Raw genomic sequence first — 14,590 nt, 5'->3', positions numbered from 1 at the left:
CCTAAGGTGCCTTAGGGTAAGTACCGACCTACAAGCGTGCAGCTGATTACTATCTACCATACTCTATAACTAGTAGGCACTAGTGGCCTAATGGCAGATTGGTCCTAATCAGTTTCGGCTCATTTTTTGGTACCTAAGTTTGATAGTGAAACATCCATCTTCTCCCTTGTAGGCGATTTTGGAAGGGGCTTGACCTTCCACGCCCCTTACTAGTACGTTGCAGTGTTCCCAAGTATTGCATCTCCTTCTTATCTCGGATTCTATCGCAGAGAGAGAATACCTTCCCATTTTGGTCGTTGACTTCCAAGCCGGGGCCGCTGCTGGCTTTTATACCTTACACGCAACGATTCCAAGGTGTCACGTGGGTTTAGTACGTGATATATCTCGTTATTTCACACGTGGGGTGACTACCGGTAGTGGCAGTAGTAAGTCATGGTAGACTTTTGGACAATCGTTGACAGAACGACCAGGAAGCATGACCCTAACATTTGAGAGGCATAGGGGCACTGCTTCGATGTGTACCGCAGGGTGGAGTAGGAAAGACCGCGTGTAGCTTTTAGTCAACCTGGCGCCACACTCACAGCACCCTGCATATCAGATTTAACCCGACCTCAAATCAACTACACTCTTACAGTACAAGCTTGGAATCACGAGTCAGTGTGCTGAAGGCCAGGAAAGTTGTAAAGACTGGTGTAATAGTGTATAGATAAATAGGCATCAATATTTTTCTGAACAAGTACCTTACAACGTACCTTACGGTGCGCTCTAAGGGATCCATGGGTACGTTCATAAATGTTATTTGTACCCTTGTTAAGTGGAGGGGTTCTTGATATTTATCGATCTCGGTTTAATTTGGCACATTGCAGTACGCACCGGCACGGTACACATCTTAAAAATACTCACAGTATGTCGTTTCAGTAAGCTGGCTTGTTGCCGAATTTCTTCGGAAATGACGTGGGATAGGGCGACTCCAACAATGTGAAGGTATATATTTCTTCCTATTGAAGGTTGGTGGCGTCACGGGATTTAATTGGGCCTTGACAACATACATGTTAATAGACCACCGCCGTCGTTGGAGCCCATACTGGCATAAGGCCGGCATTTTGGGTATATGTCGGCCCTTGGAGGCGATTATGGTGCTCTTTACAATATTCGATCACTTCGAGGCCTACACTTGTCACAGCATCCATGGACACGTAAAATTGCCCGAAAGGAGATTGTCTGCCGATCGCTGCACCTGTCTAGACCCCGCGAAAACAGATTTTCCGCCGGGTCACACCCGCGACGGCACCCACTGGAACACTAGTACACTTCTATTGCGCATTTCTCCCTCGTGATCGGCGTGGCCTGTGAGGCGTTGACTGTTGCTTGCTCATCTAGCGACCTGGTCCGCGACCCCTGGGCAAGACGCCCCCCTCGATCCGCACTCGCCAGCATCGCCAGCCTCTCCGAGGGTCCTCCATGTCCGTGCCGTGACACCTTGCCTGCCGTCTCGCTTCCCCTCCCTCGAAATCGCCTTCCGAAGAGAGGACCACATGAGTCCAGTCCATGGCCGCTCGGGCAGTGGAAGTTTCGCAGATCTCGTCATGGAGGAAAGTCACTTTCTGGGCGAGGACTTGCCGCTCCCACCGGCGCGACTTTTTGACCGCTTAAGCCAGCTGCCTGGTTACACCTGGGACCAGTCGGTTGAGCCCTTTCATTCCACATATAATCACTGGCATCTTACGGGATTTCGTCATGCTGTGGACGAAGACCTCTCGACCCCGATCGCGACCTCCTCGGGCCCTGCATCCTCAGGACCATCGAGCCTCACTCGTAATTCTCCCCGTACCGATTTTCGCCCACAAACACGGGTCTTGAACCGACGCGCCAGTGTGAGTGAGACAAGTAGTGAGTTTTCATTTTCTCGAGGCGAGCAGGAGCAAATATGGGTACCAGTGGTTGCGCGCATCTCTACCAATGTCATTCGGCTCGAGCGCGAATTCCACATGTTGAGATCGATCGTTCAATCGTCAGACCCCGACTGCAATCATACAATACGGCCAATCGATCTGGTGAGATTGCCTCCAGACCCGGGAGCCGCGAGCACCCTTCTCGTGGCCATCTTCGAGCACCCCGGCCACGACAGGCTACGAGACCTAGTTACGTTCGGCCCTGCGTCCTTTGTGGCCGGGGCCAAAGGCGATAACAATGTCACTCCAAATGAGCAGGTCGATTTGCCGGCTTTTCTTGACTTTGCCATTGGCACATGCGATTGTTTAGAGATTCTGCATTATGGCATGAAGACAGTACACGGGGAGATCCGCGGTGATGCTTTCCACTTCAGTTCTGAAACGGGTGCCGTCAAACTGGTGAATATAGGAAACGGTGCTCGTTCTTTTGACAACGTCCTCAGCGAAGGCTGGTCGTCCGTCTCTCGAGAGCTTGGTGCCAAGTATAAGCTGCAGTTCATTGCACCTGAGCAGACAGGCAGAATGCCCACAGAACCCGACAGTCGTACCGACATTTATGCACTCGGCCTTTTCTTTTGGTCTATGCTTGTGGGAAAACTACCGTTTGAAGGCACAGACCCCATGGATGTCGTTCAGAATGTGCTTGGCAAGAAATTGACACCTATCTCTTTGAAGCGGATGGATATTCCCGATGCTCTATCGGCTGTCATTCAAAAGATGACGCAAAAAGTCGTGCACGAACGCTACCACACCATCTCTTCAGTCAAGAAGGATTTGATGCAGATCGCACAGTTGCTCGGCGACGGCGACAGCGAGGCTTTAACCAACTTTCAGATTGCCCAACAAGATGTATCCTCTTTCTTTACCCTCCCTTCCCGAATGTTCGGCCGACAGAAGGAGTATGATCTCATCATCAGCATTATTGAAAAGGTCAACAAACGACAGAAGGCGGCACTCGCCAAAGCGTTCACGCAAAGTCCGGGAACTGCACATGCACTAGCCTCGACTTCGTCGATCTCAGACGGTCGTGTCGACAGCTTTGAATTTGCGTCTGTTTCCAGTGACTCTGGGTCTTTCCACTTACCCCCTCGTACTGGCTCCAATGCCACCAACTACCACCTAGCGCATGTGAACACCCAGGATTCAATCGCTAGCAGTGATGGCATGACGCAAACACCGAGATCCGGATCGGTCCCCGCTAGCCAGGAGATGACTCCGGCTCCAATTCACAAAATGAAAAGCCCGTCACATTCCCGTTCCTCCCATACTACAGATAGGGAGAGTCACCCGTCTATCCATACAGTCAGCAACAGCCAACACTCCGCCAACACTTTAAGCCAACATGATTACCTGGGCTCGCTTGGCAAGCAAAAGCATACAACGAAGGCTCGACGCATTGGAAAGTGCGAGGTCATCACAGTGAACGGCGCAGCTGGCATTGGAAAAACAGATCTCTTGAACCGCGTACAGCCTGTAATCCGGAAAGCTGGTTTCATCGCCATTACAAGATTGGATAGTGCCAAGCGAGTGCCCTTTGAACCATTTGCAAAGATCCTAGCTAGTCTTCTGCGTCAGATCTTTTCCGAGAGAGACGTGACGACCGACTACCATGACAACATCCGAGCGACACTACGACCTATGTGGCCTACACTTCACAGAGTGCTGGACCTTCCCGAGCAGCTGATGTCGCCTGGCTCCAAATACAAGCCGTCTTCTCCAAGAACTCCTGTCTCTCAATATTTCAAGTCAGACTCAACCAGGGGCGAACCATCGAAACAAATCAACATCCCCTGGCTAGACCAAGGCCAAACGTCGGTTGACTTTTTTCTATCAAACGCAGCATCAAACAATATGCGCCTGATGGAAATCTTCCTGGAGATTCTGAGGACGATTTGCCAATTCAGACTGATCACCGTCTGCTTAGATGATCTCGAGTACGCGGATGATGAGACAATGGAATTGGTTCTTAATATCATTCGAGCCAAGCTTTCGTGTGTGCTTATACTCACAAGCCGCAAAGATGAAATTGCACCCGAGAGTGTCAAATCTCTGTTCGAGATGGAGAACTCCATTGTCACGCGCATTGATCTTCAACCACTTGGAGAGACAGATATCATGGAGTTCGTTGCTGCCACGATGCATCAAGAGCCCAATGCCACGCTCACCCCGCTTGCCGCCGTTATCCAAGAAAAGAGCCGAGGCAATCCATTCTACGTGCGGGTGATGCTCGAAACGTGCTATCGGAAAAATTGTCTCTGGTATTCATGGAAGGACTCAAAGTGGCTCTTCGATCTCGATCGAATTTTCACAGAATTTGTGGCTCCTGTGTATGGAGAGGGCCTCGGACTGGGATTTCTCACAAAACAATTGCAGGAAATCCCACCAGCAGCTCGATCGATCATGGTGTGGGGCGCTCTTCTGGGAAGCCCGTTTTCGTTCTCGTTGGTGCAAAAGCTCTTGACCAGTGAGTTCCTTTTCTCATCGAATGACGATGAGGATCTAGATTTCACAGGCCCACAAAACGGCACGCTTGTCAGACAGTCGGAAGGTGATATTGTTGTGGGGTTGCAGTTTCTTGTTCAATCAAATCTCTTGAACCCGGGAAAGACCGACGATGAATTCAAATTTGGGAACGATCGACTTGCGCAAGCCGCTCTTTCTTTGAGCGAGAGCCGAAACGTGGAAGCAATGCACTTTATCGTCTCACAGGCCATGATGAAGAATTTTCATGATTCTCGAAGTCTTTACTCAATGGCCCACCATGTCGCCCTTGCCTCACGCACCATCAAATCCAGAGTTAGTCGAAGAATTGATTACCGCCGAGTATTGTGGGAAGCTGGCCAAACGGCTGCTCAGTCCGGCGCTCGCCCGACCGCACTCTGGTATTTCCGCCACTGCATCGCACTTCTCCAGGACGACCCTTGGAACGACAGTAAGACGGACGTTTATTACGACGAGACCATGCGTCTCTACATCGCAACGGCGGAAATGTCATGGTCACAGGGCCAAAATGACGATGCTCTCACTTTAATTGATGCTGTTTTCACTCACGGCAAAGATGCAGTGAGCAAATCCAGAGCATGGATCATCAAAGCCAAAATATTTGCCCAAATAGGAGACCATCACCGTTCCATGGAAGCGTTGCTCAGTTGTCTTGATGAACTTGGTGTCCATCTCCGTGCTCCCACGTCTTTCGAGGAGTGTGATGCCGCTTATCGCCGACTCAAATCATACGTCGAATGTGCAGATCTGGAGGCGATTTCACAGAAGCCGATCAGCAAGGATCCCATCCTAGTCACCATAGGAGCTGTTATGGCCGAAGCGATGGCGGTCACTTATTGGGATGATGCATTGACTTTCTATCGAATGGCAATCGAGATGATGAACATTCATATGTTCAGAGGAGGGTTCACTCAGATTTCTATTGGCTGCTCTCATCTTGCCATGATTGCCTTCAGCCGTTTCAAGGACCTTGAGTTCGGTACGAAACTCAGCGATATGTCTCTGTCGTTGCTTGAGCGTTGTCCTGAGTTATGGACACAGAGCCGGGGTTCGATTGTCCACAATCTCTATGTTAGCCATCTGCGCATCTCCATGGCATCGACCTTGCCGGCCCTGGAAGCCTCGCTTGAGGTTTCGTTTTCGATGGGCGACCCTTACATAACACTTATCAGCATTTCGTCGATGGCCATGACTAGGCTTTATCTCGGACAAGACATGGCGCAATTGGAAGCTTTCTGCATGGAAGGACCCGAAGAAATTCCTTTTTGGGGGCAGGACACCCGCGGTGGAGCCAGTATACTTGCTGTTCGGTTAGTTACACTCCCCAGTTTCTCTTTCCACTTGGAGAAAGACTTACTGACAAATATGTAGACAAGTTGCGCGGGCACTTCAAGGCAAAACAGATCATCGGTCGGCAGAAAATGTCATGTCCGACGAGGAGCACAAAACAAGTGAATACTTGGCGTTCCTAGAAGCCAATGCCAGTAACGTCGACAGACCTCGCGATATCTATAAAGGCCTTGCCATGATCCCTTTGTTCCTTTTCGGTCACCATACAAAGGCTATACAAGTTGGCACCAAGTTACTAGAGACGTCATACAGGCTTTGGTCTGTGCGAGTGTACTACGCAATTCATTTCTACCTGGCCGTCTCAATTTTGACTCTTCATAACGACTATCCTGCTCAGGGGTACCTTGACGGGAAAATGGATACGGTTTTGAAATACCAAGAAGAGATTGAGTTTGCTCGGAGCGCTTCCGAAGCAAATTATGGCATGTGGGCTTTGATAGTCAAGGCCCTCATTGCCGAAGTTCGGAATGATCACAGTGCCACAATTCAAGCATATGAAGCTGCAACCGATCATTGCCAGATCCACGGATGGCCTTTGGAGGAGGCCCTTGCCTTGGAGCTGCAGGGGGAGTTCCTGGTCAGGCGCGGTGCCAAACGAGCTGCCCGTTCTGTAATGCAAGATGCCATCACTGCGTGGGGATCCATCAGTGCCAGTGGCAAGGCGGCGATGCTCGCAGAGAAACACGAATGGTTGCTGAAAACCGCTACATCGGCTAGAACAGTTGATGTTGGATGTCAAACAGTTGACTCTCTTGTCGAAATCATCCGCGACACTGTTCATGAGGAGGTTGTCATTCCTTCACAGATTGAAGAGGACGAGAGGAGACAGCGTTGGATCGAACAGAATGTAGTTGCACAGGGTGAAAGGTCTATGGACATTTCAAGTGTGGGTTTAGGTAAGCCAGTCCCTATCATCATGCAAGTCACCGGAATTCGGGCGGTCTCGGGGAACTAACGACGACAAAGATATCATTGACCTGTCCAGTATTCTGGAGTCCAGCCAAGTCATGTCATCTGAACTTCAAATCGACAAGCTCTTCACCAAGATGCTCGAGATCATCATGGAATCTTGCAACGGCTCCGATTTTGCTGTGATCGCCACAGACTTTGATGAGCATGGATTTGCAATCGCCGCGGCCGCAGATGCAGAGAAGGGACAAAAGTCCTATGCGGATGGCCTTCCGTTCTCTGAACTTGAGGGACGTATGGCAGAAGAAATCACTCATTATGTCATGCGCACCAAGGAAGAAGTGCTCGTTCACAATGTTCTTGAAGACGAACGCTTTTCCAACGTGAGCGAGACGTACCAGACGAACTTCCCGCTGGGTCGATCTATCATAGCCCTACCAATCGTGCAGGCGGACCATCTTTTGGGAGTGATCCACTTGGAAGGAAAGCCGAATTGGTTCACCCAACGAAACGTGGTCGTTCTGCATCTGCTTTGCAATCAAATTGGAATCTCGTTGTCGAACGCCTTGCTTTTCCGTGAGATCCGCAAAGTCAGTGCCAAAAATGCTTCGATGATCGAGTCCCAGAAGCGCGCCCTCGCTCAAGCACGCGAGTCAGAGCAGAAAGCGAAGGTAGCCGAAGCGGAAGCCAAGCACAATGTCAAACTCAAGGAAGATGCAGCCCGAGCCAAGTCTATTTTCCTTGCAAACATCTCCCACGACCTGCGCACACCAATGAACGGGGTGATTGGACTTTCAGAGCTCCTCAAGGGCACTCGGCTGAACAAAGAGCAAGACGAATATGTGGAATCCATCCGCGTATGCGCAGACACCCTATTAACGCTCATCAACGACATTCTCGATTTCTCCAAGCTGGAGGCTGGGAAGATGAAGATATCTACTGTACCACTTAATTTGAAGGAGACAATTTCGGAGGTCATCCGTGCACTCCGATATACCCATCGAGAGCGCGGCCTAGACACAATTGAGGACCTGGAACGTGTCCCACCAGGTCTTGTTGTTCTTGGCGACCCCGTCCGACTCCATCAAATCTTCATGAATTTGCTCAGCAACAGCTACAAGTTCACCCCGAAGGGGTCTATTACGGTGAAAGCCAAAGTCGGCAGAGAAGGCAAGGGTCGTATCCGCTTAGAATGCTCCGTGGCTGATACTGGTATTGGAATCCCGGACGAACAGAAAGCGCGCCTTTTCCGGCCCTTCTCCCAGGCAGATGCATCGACCGAGAGATCATATGGCGGTAGCGGACTAGGCTTGAGCATCTGTAAAGCCATCATCGAAGATGTCTTAGGCGGTGCTATCTGGTTAGAGTCACAATCTGGGGTCGGGACCACAGTGACATTCCATTTAGTTTTTAACAAAGCGCCTAAGAAGACAGCCGTGAAGGCCCCTTGGTCCCAGGATTTGAGCCAGACAGAGAACAAAGAACCCCCGAAGGCCAAAGCACGGGATCTCACCAACATCCCCCGTGACCAGATCCGGGTTTGCATTGCCGAAGACAACCCAATCAACCAAAAAATTGCTGTGAAGTTTGTGACTGGACTCGGCCTTTACTGCGAGGCTTACAGCGACGGGAAACAAGCCGTGGATGCCTTGCGCACCAAGTCGCAAGAAGGAAATCCGTTCCATATCGTTCTAATGGACGTCATGATGCCCACTCTTGATGGATACAACGCCACTCGCGAGCTTCGTCGAGACCCTGACCCGAATGTCAACGAGGTTCTCGTCATCGCCATGACTGCAAGTGCCATCGAAGGCGACCGAGAGAAGTGCCTTGAGGCTGGAATGAACAATTACCTCCCCAAACCAGTTCGTTCGCCAATCCTGAGTGAGCTTTTGGACAAGTACCTTGCCCCTGTACCATCTCATCCGCGTACGCGTCTTGCGATTCGACCAAAGGGGTCCAGAGGAAGCATTGGACCTGATGCTGGCACACCGACCAGCTTTTCCTCATCCGGATCCGACGACACCAAACACCCACCTCCCCGATCCTCAGAGGAAAAATGATGTTCATGCGTTTTGAAATGATACCCTGCACAGTTTCACCAAAGATAGAAAAGGAAGAGGCGTCTTTTGGGATTAGGACGATGATAGTTCTTTGATCTATGATTTCCAGCTCGCTTTATTTGCCCGCAATTATGACTGACATGCTGCGCATATTGGTGTTTGATCTGGCTACTGCGATTTTGGTTATTCGTGTTGTTATTTTCACTGTTGGCTTGTTATTATGAACGAATGAACGATTCCTTGACCACATCTATTATATGATAACGTCACTATAATACTGAGTAGCATGCCGCTTTGCTTAGTGGATATTACTGTAAACTGATTGGCTCCGACTCCAATGGGGATTATTTGATATAAGCTGCCTCTCATCTCCCTGGGTTGATCCAAGTTTAGTACTTTTGGTGGATTACTGGTCACTATCAAGCGAAGCTGTCGTCACAACTGTGATAGGAGGGCCTTCAGTTAAGTTATCATCGGATGGCGAAGTTACCGATGGAACGGAGTTTTACATTGTTATCTCACGTCCAACTATGTTTCTAGGGCTCCCAAAGCGGATACCTTGAAGCATAGAAATTGGAACACCATGTGCTATCAAATTACGACGAAAATAAGAAAAAAGCGAAAGGGAAGAAAAAGAGGATTCAGGCAGCAGCAACAAAAAATGGAAGCCTTGGTCCACGTATTGGCATTGTGGCACTGAAAGCTCTGATTCTGAGGTAGATTCAAGTATGAAAATAGAAGGGAAAATTCGGTAAAGGGCTCTGTTCTAATAGAAAGAGCTTTTTGGTGAAATTCAGCATAGCGTCAGCTACACCTAATCGATTTTGAGGCATTGGAATGTAGCCTTTTCCATGCAGTGTATTCAATGCTCTCCCGAGCCGGTGCTCCGTAATATTCGCTTTCATAGAGGATTGGGAATTTAAATAAGTAATTAAATCGAAAGAGCGACGCCACAAATCTCTATGTGGATCTGTTGGGCCTGTCCATGCGCAATGGATGAAACAGAGCTGGTTCCGACGCAGCTGTACGTACCCGTCAGCAGGAGGCCGGCAATGTAGCACCGTTTCCGCCTTCTGTTAAGAGCAGCATATGGGCAATGTGAGCTAAAAAAAAACCCGAAAGAGGTTATTTCAGAGCCATCGCAGACCCGCAACCAATTCAGGGACATGGACAACGTCGCGGTCATTGGAGCTAAGGGGAGTATGCAGCTCAAGCAATCCATGAATTGAGACCGATGACCCTAAACCCAATAGATCCTGGTAATTCAATGATTTGTGAAAAGTTTTCTCCGAGCAATTGCCACCAGCCCAAACTCCAATCATATGCCAAATGACCCTTACCTCTCTATGCGTAGGGTAACACGGACAGATCAGGTACCGAAATAAGTGGTCCTCAAACACCCTGATCTTGCCCCGTCTCGGGTTCTGTTGATTTCTACAACCTAAATGTTTCGTGTTCACTAAACAATGTTTATCCAGACATGAGGATAATGTAATCGCAAAGAGAATGAAATGGTCAAAGGAAGCTTTACATTCGGCAGTGTCACAAATGGTCTGATGCAAGTTTAATTACTACTAGGTCCCCAAAAGCCTTTTGTGTGGAGTTTAAAGCCACCTTGGGAAAGCATGCCAATCATTTTCTTGTAGACATGTGCCATGGTGTTTCTGAGACGGTGGCTTGGGAGCGCGGTACATGGCCGTACTTTTAAGGTCGAAAGAGTGTTCGTCTGGAATGTATTTCTTTGTCTTCCAACCTTAAAATACCACATAGTAGTACCTACGTTCTGTACTAGTAATCCACCACATCTTATTTTGGGAGCACGGCGTCATCCGGTGTTGAGGACTTGGCCATACTTGCGTAATGATCCACTGTCCCGCTACTCCATGCACATATCGAAGATTCTTCCTTGGAAACCTGCTCCATTCCTACGGCCATCCACCATTTAGCAACCTGAAAAAGTACTTGATGGTGAGACCACGAGTGGACTCAAGGACAAGCAGGGTACGTTAACTCTATTTCTGTGTAATTTCGACCTCTCGCCTATCAAAACCGAGACTTGATCACACTTGCAGCATTTTCCGTGCGATTTCTCTAATTTCCGCGCGGCAAAGTTCAGGAGGTGCCGTTCCAGGGTTCTTCTCCTCCTAGTCAAGTCACAAATCTCTGCGGCAATTGCTGAACACCGTCCGCTAGGAAAAGCTGCCCATGGTGGATGCCCGAACAAGCCTCTCCCCTCTATCCCAGCATACCGAACAGCCTGGCATGGACACGCACGGCCATACGGACCGGTTCGGGACTGACGCACCTGCCGACTCTGCTTCATCTCCCAGCAGATCCTTCGAGCTATGCAAGTCCGGTTGTGCGGACGGTAGAGGGGAAACGGTGTCACCCTGAAGCTACCAATAAGGAGATTAGTAGCCTCTGGCAGGCTACTCATTGGCCTAACGGCCATCACGAGACAAAGGTCGCTTTTTCTCTGAGGCAAAAGGGACGTCACCTCTCAATGAAGCATGCAGCCAGCTGGCCGAGATCCGTCCCAACCGCCACGAATAATGCCCTCGCGGAGCGAAGGGCCCACAGAGTAGCCTTTGTCGTGCGTGTGTCTTTCCATTTCCTTCTTCTTCCGGGATGGCTTGGCTCTCTACCTCTGCATTCCACCCTTAGGATGGATGTTTCCTGGCTGCGCTTCCCACCCCACCCTCCTGGGTAACACCCTGGTGTGGCTGTCGGGTATTGGAGACCGCCGGTGCTCTGTAAAGAACAGTGACATACTGTCATGAGTTTGTTGTGGTATAACTAGGAAGAGTCGGGTGCCATTCCTTTTGCTTGCTGGATTCAACGTCAGTCTTTTCCCGATCTTGGACGTCCTCTTTTTCTTTGCCACCAGCCCTGCATTTGTTTGCTCCCAAAAAGCCACTTTGAACCCACCTGCGCCTGATCGGCCAAGACGATTGATACATATGCCTTCTGCGAACGTGCATACTGACGCTCTCCTCTCCTACCTTGCCTAACTATCGTGTCAGGCCGACAGGCCTAGTACCCACAATCGTCGTTAAGCCTCATCGAATTGACGCCGTTGTCGTTAATATCGCTCAGCGACATTTCCACGATGCCCCCGAAAGTATCCCAAGAGCCATCCACGATGCCTGAAGCGCAGGGACTCAAGTATGACGAATACGAAATGGCATTCTTCATGGCCAAGTTATCATACCACTCCACGGCCGAAGAACGCATGGCTTCCTCCGATTCCAATCTGGCGTCGATCTCGGAGGCACAGGCAAAGATTCTGAAGCTCTGGGATATGCTGAGACAAAAGGAGAAAGAGTTGGCCGAGAAAGGGAAGAGCCTCTCACCGACGGAAAAGCGACAATTAAGACAATACGCATGGCGGTTCGAACAACTGGAGAAAACGGCAACTAAGACTACTGGCGAGTAGAAGATGGGATAAAATTGCTTTAGCCTTCTCGTGGGGCTTTGCTGGCATATAACTATTGAGCGCTTGTTTGAAGTCATTGTTGGCGTTGGCTTAGAGAGTGACGGGGAGCTCCGGCCACGCAGAGCCTTTCTTGTTCCTGCGGTGCATCTTCCTCCGATATTTTCTTGTATTTCCCTTGCTCCATCTTCGTTTCCTGCTATGGTCTATTGCGATTCGCATATTGGAGCAAACATTTGCTTTGCTTCCTTTTTTTCTTTTTTTCTTCCGCGCTGTCTAAAATTCAATGTTATTTCTTACTTCTCATTTGATAATACTGGGCTGACCGACGCCAACGTGGAATTAGTGAACCAAGAGAAAGAGCAAACCCATTTGGGACAGATTTATGTGTTCAATTGGATTGCAGAGAGCCACCAGCAACTTTACTCGACAGTGAATCGACAGACGGTTGTACAGACAGGCTGGCGATTTCGTCGATTGCAACAGTAACGTAACCGACTATTCACCTGAGCGATCAAGTGCCGGTCTGAAAAGTCAACGAAACCACCAGAAACGTGCCCCACGCTTTTCCGCTGCTACTCTAAACCGACCTCATTTCTGGAAGATCAACGGCCGAATGGTACTCAGAAAACCTAAGTCGCATGATCCTGTGTGACCCAAGAGATTGCCGAGCTCGCAGGAGATCGTGAAATTCGACCTGGGTAGCAACAGTAAGGCTCACATGCATCAATTGGACCGACCGGTATATCGTCCCTTCGCGTATAGCTTGAACTATCAACTACTCGTCAATCCTCCACCAGGGCAAGGGTATGATTGAGGATGATCAATTCATGTCACAAGCCCACCTTCGGATTCTTCGGAGATTATACCCATGGCATCTTTAGCACAGGGCCCTCTTCGCCAGACCCGACCCGACCAAAGACCACTTCGGCGCTGGGATTTTTTGAATTAAGATCCATCACAATGTTGAACAAAGAGCTGCTACGGGTAGAAATATGGCGGGACTCGTCCTCCTGGCAGCAGATGGCCTGCGGGGCGTTGTATGTATCAGAAAAGATCTTTTCGCGCAAGAGCGCCGGAGTGATGGTATCCCCATGCACGCCATGGGAGATCAGCTCTTGAGCCAGATATTTGATCCGAGCGAGTCGAATTGGCGACCCCAAAAGCCAGAGTGGTTCATCCACATAACTGTTTTCGATGAAGTGGTTGCTATGCGGAATAAGACCTGAAGCATCCTCAGCAAGATATATGTTGCCGACCGGCGAAAGCTCCAGGCCGAGGGCTTTTGTACTATCTGCAACCAGGATATGTTGCGCGGATGCCACACCACCAAGCGATTCCAGAGTTTGTACTGCATCGTTGACCGAAATACTTTCGAGACACAACCGCAGAGCAACATGAATAGGCAGCTTACTGCTGATCATGGGCTTGGCCCGGATTGCATTAAGGCATGTTCCAACACCGGCTGAGTTGAAGCCGATCTTGCCAACAATCCCGGCCTGGAAAAGAGACGATGACGTTGGTCAGCTCAGAGTTCTGGAGAGACAGTAAGAAAGGTGTCCTCTCACCTCGGCGACCATGTAGATCGTGGGCTTCCCAGCCTGTTCGATAGAGACCATAGCCAGGTTCTTCTTCACCGTGGCAGTCCAATCCCAGTTTTGGGATAAAATTCTAGTTTCATCAGACTTCTTCCAAGAAAGGGTCGTGCAGCCATCTGAAAATTTTCCCAGCGCGATTTCACTTCGACAGTTGAGCGCGACGATATCGAGAATATCTAGGTCTGCACCATCCGCGACGCCCTGCATCTCCGTATAGATATCCGGGACGAGTTCTTGAAGAGAGGGTTGAAACTCCTTCGCCACAGCACGCACTTCTGGCCAGGATAGTTTCGAAGTGTGTTGAAACATGGTGTCATAAATGCCAATCTGGCTGCGAATCTGATCCCGTAGCGCCCGACCATGCTGAAGTCCGATCTGTCCATGAGTCTATGCATTAGCCAGCATTCTTCCAAAGATCTGTAACATCAAATATGACAGTGGCATACCTCTCGTGGGCTGCCCCTCAGCGTGAGCTTGATAGGATCCATGTCATTGGTCGTCATGTCGTCCCTGGGATATTGATGTCCTGAACCCGAGGTGTGCTTGAGGGGTTCGCAGGAGATGGGTTGGGGATCTTGCCGCCATCCCGCGTTTTTATTTTGTTGCCTTTGCCTGATGTGTGCTTGAGTGTTGGGGTGTTGGAGTCGTGCGGGGGCGAGCCGATGAGGCGATCGCCATCACTTGCCCGAAGCGGCTACGGCGTGAGGCGTACCTCGGTAGAAAAGGTCGATGCTGTGACAGATTACTACTAGTAGTAGTCCCAAGAAACCATCGCACGATCGA

General features: G+C 49.8%; 3 protein-coding genes across 3 annotated transcripts; 2 read left to right on the top strand and 1 right to left on the bottom strand.

Annotated features, from left to right (window-relative positions):
* Positions 1-1,049: 1,049 nt before the first annotated feature.
* Positions 1,050-8,776, top strand: N7532_004661 (putative sensor histidine kinase/response regulator; the record flags this gene model as incomplete). The annotated part of the gene is made up of 4 exons (XM_056617155.1): positions 1,050-1,107; positions 1,381-5,764; positions 5,826-6,700; positions 6,771-8,776. The coding sequence occupies 4 exons, from the start codon at positions 1,050-1,052 to the stop codon at positions 8,774-8,776; spliced, it is 7,323 nt and encodes a 2,440-aa protein (XP_056477512.1).
* Positions 8,777-11,885: 3,109 nt separating this feature from the next.
* On the top strand, positions 11,886-12,212 carry N7532_004660 (uncharacterized protein; the record flags this gene model as incomplete). Its single annotated transcript, XM_056617154.1, has 1 exon — positions 11,886-12,212. The coding sequence occupies one exon, from the start codon at positions 11,886-11,888 to the stop codon at positions 12,210-12,212; it is 327 nt and encodes a 108-aa protein (XP_056477511.1).
* An 860-nt stretch (positions 12,213-13,072) lies between these two features.
* Positions 13,073-14,310, bottom strand: N7532_004659 (putative acyl-CoA:6-aminopenicillanic-acid-acyltransferase; the record flags this gene model as incomplete). Its single annotated transcript, XM_056617153.1, has 3 exons — positions 13,073-13,708; positions 13,778-14,194; positions 14,254-14,310. The coding sequence occupies 3 exons, from the start codon at positions 14,308-14,310 to the stop codon at positions 13,073-13,075; spliced, it is 1,110 nt and encodes a 369-aa protein (XP_056477510.1).
* Between the last annotated feature and the right edge of the window lie 280 nt (positions 14,311-14,590).

This window comes from Penicillium argentinense, assembly GCF_028826775.1.
Source record: "Penicillium argentinense strain IBT 30761 chromosome Unknown utg000004l_segment0_segment0, whole genome shotgun sequence".
In the NCBI taxonomy this organism is placed as follows: Eukaryota; Fungi; Ascomycota; class Eurotiomycetes; order Eurotiales; family Aspergillaceae; genus Penicillium; species Penicillium argentinense.
The sequence above is the reverse complement of the archived record's forward strand: the minus strand, read 5'-3'. Positions and strand labels throughout refer to the sequence as shown.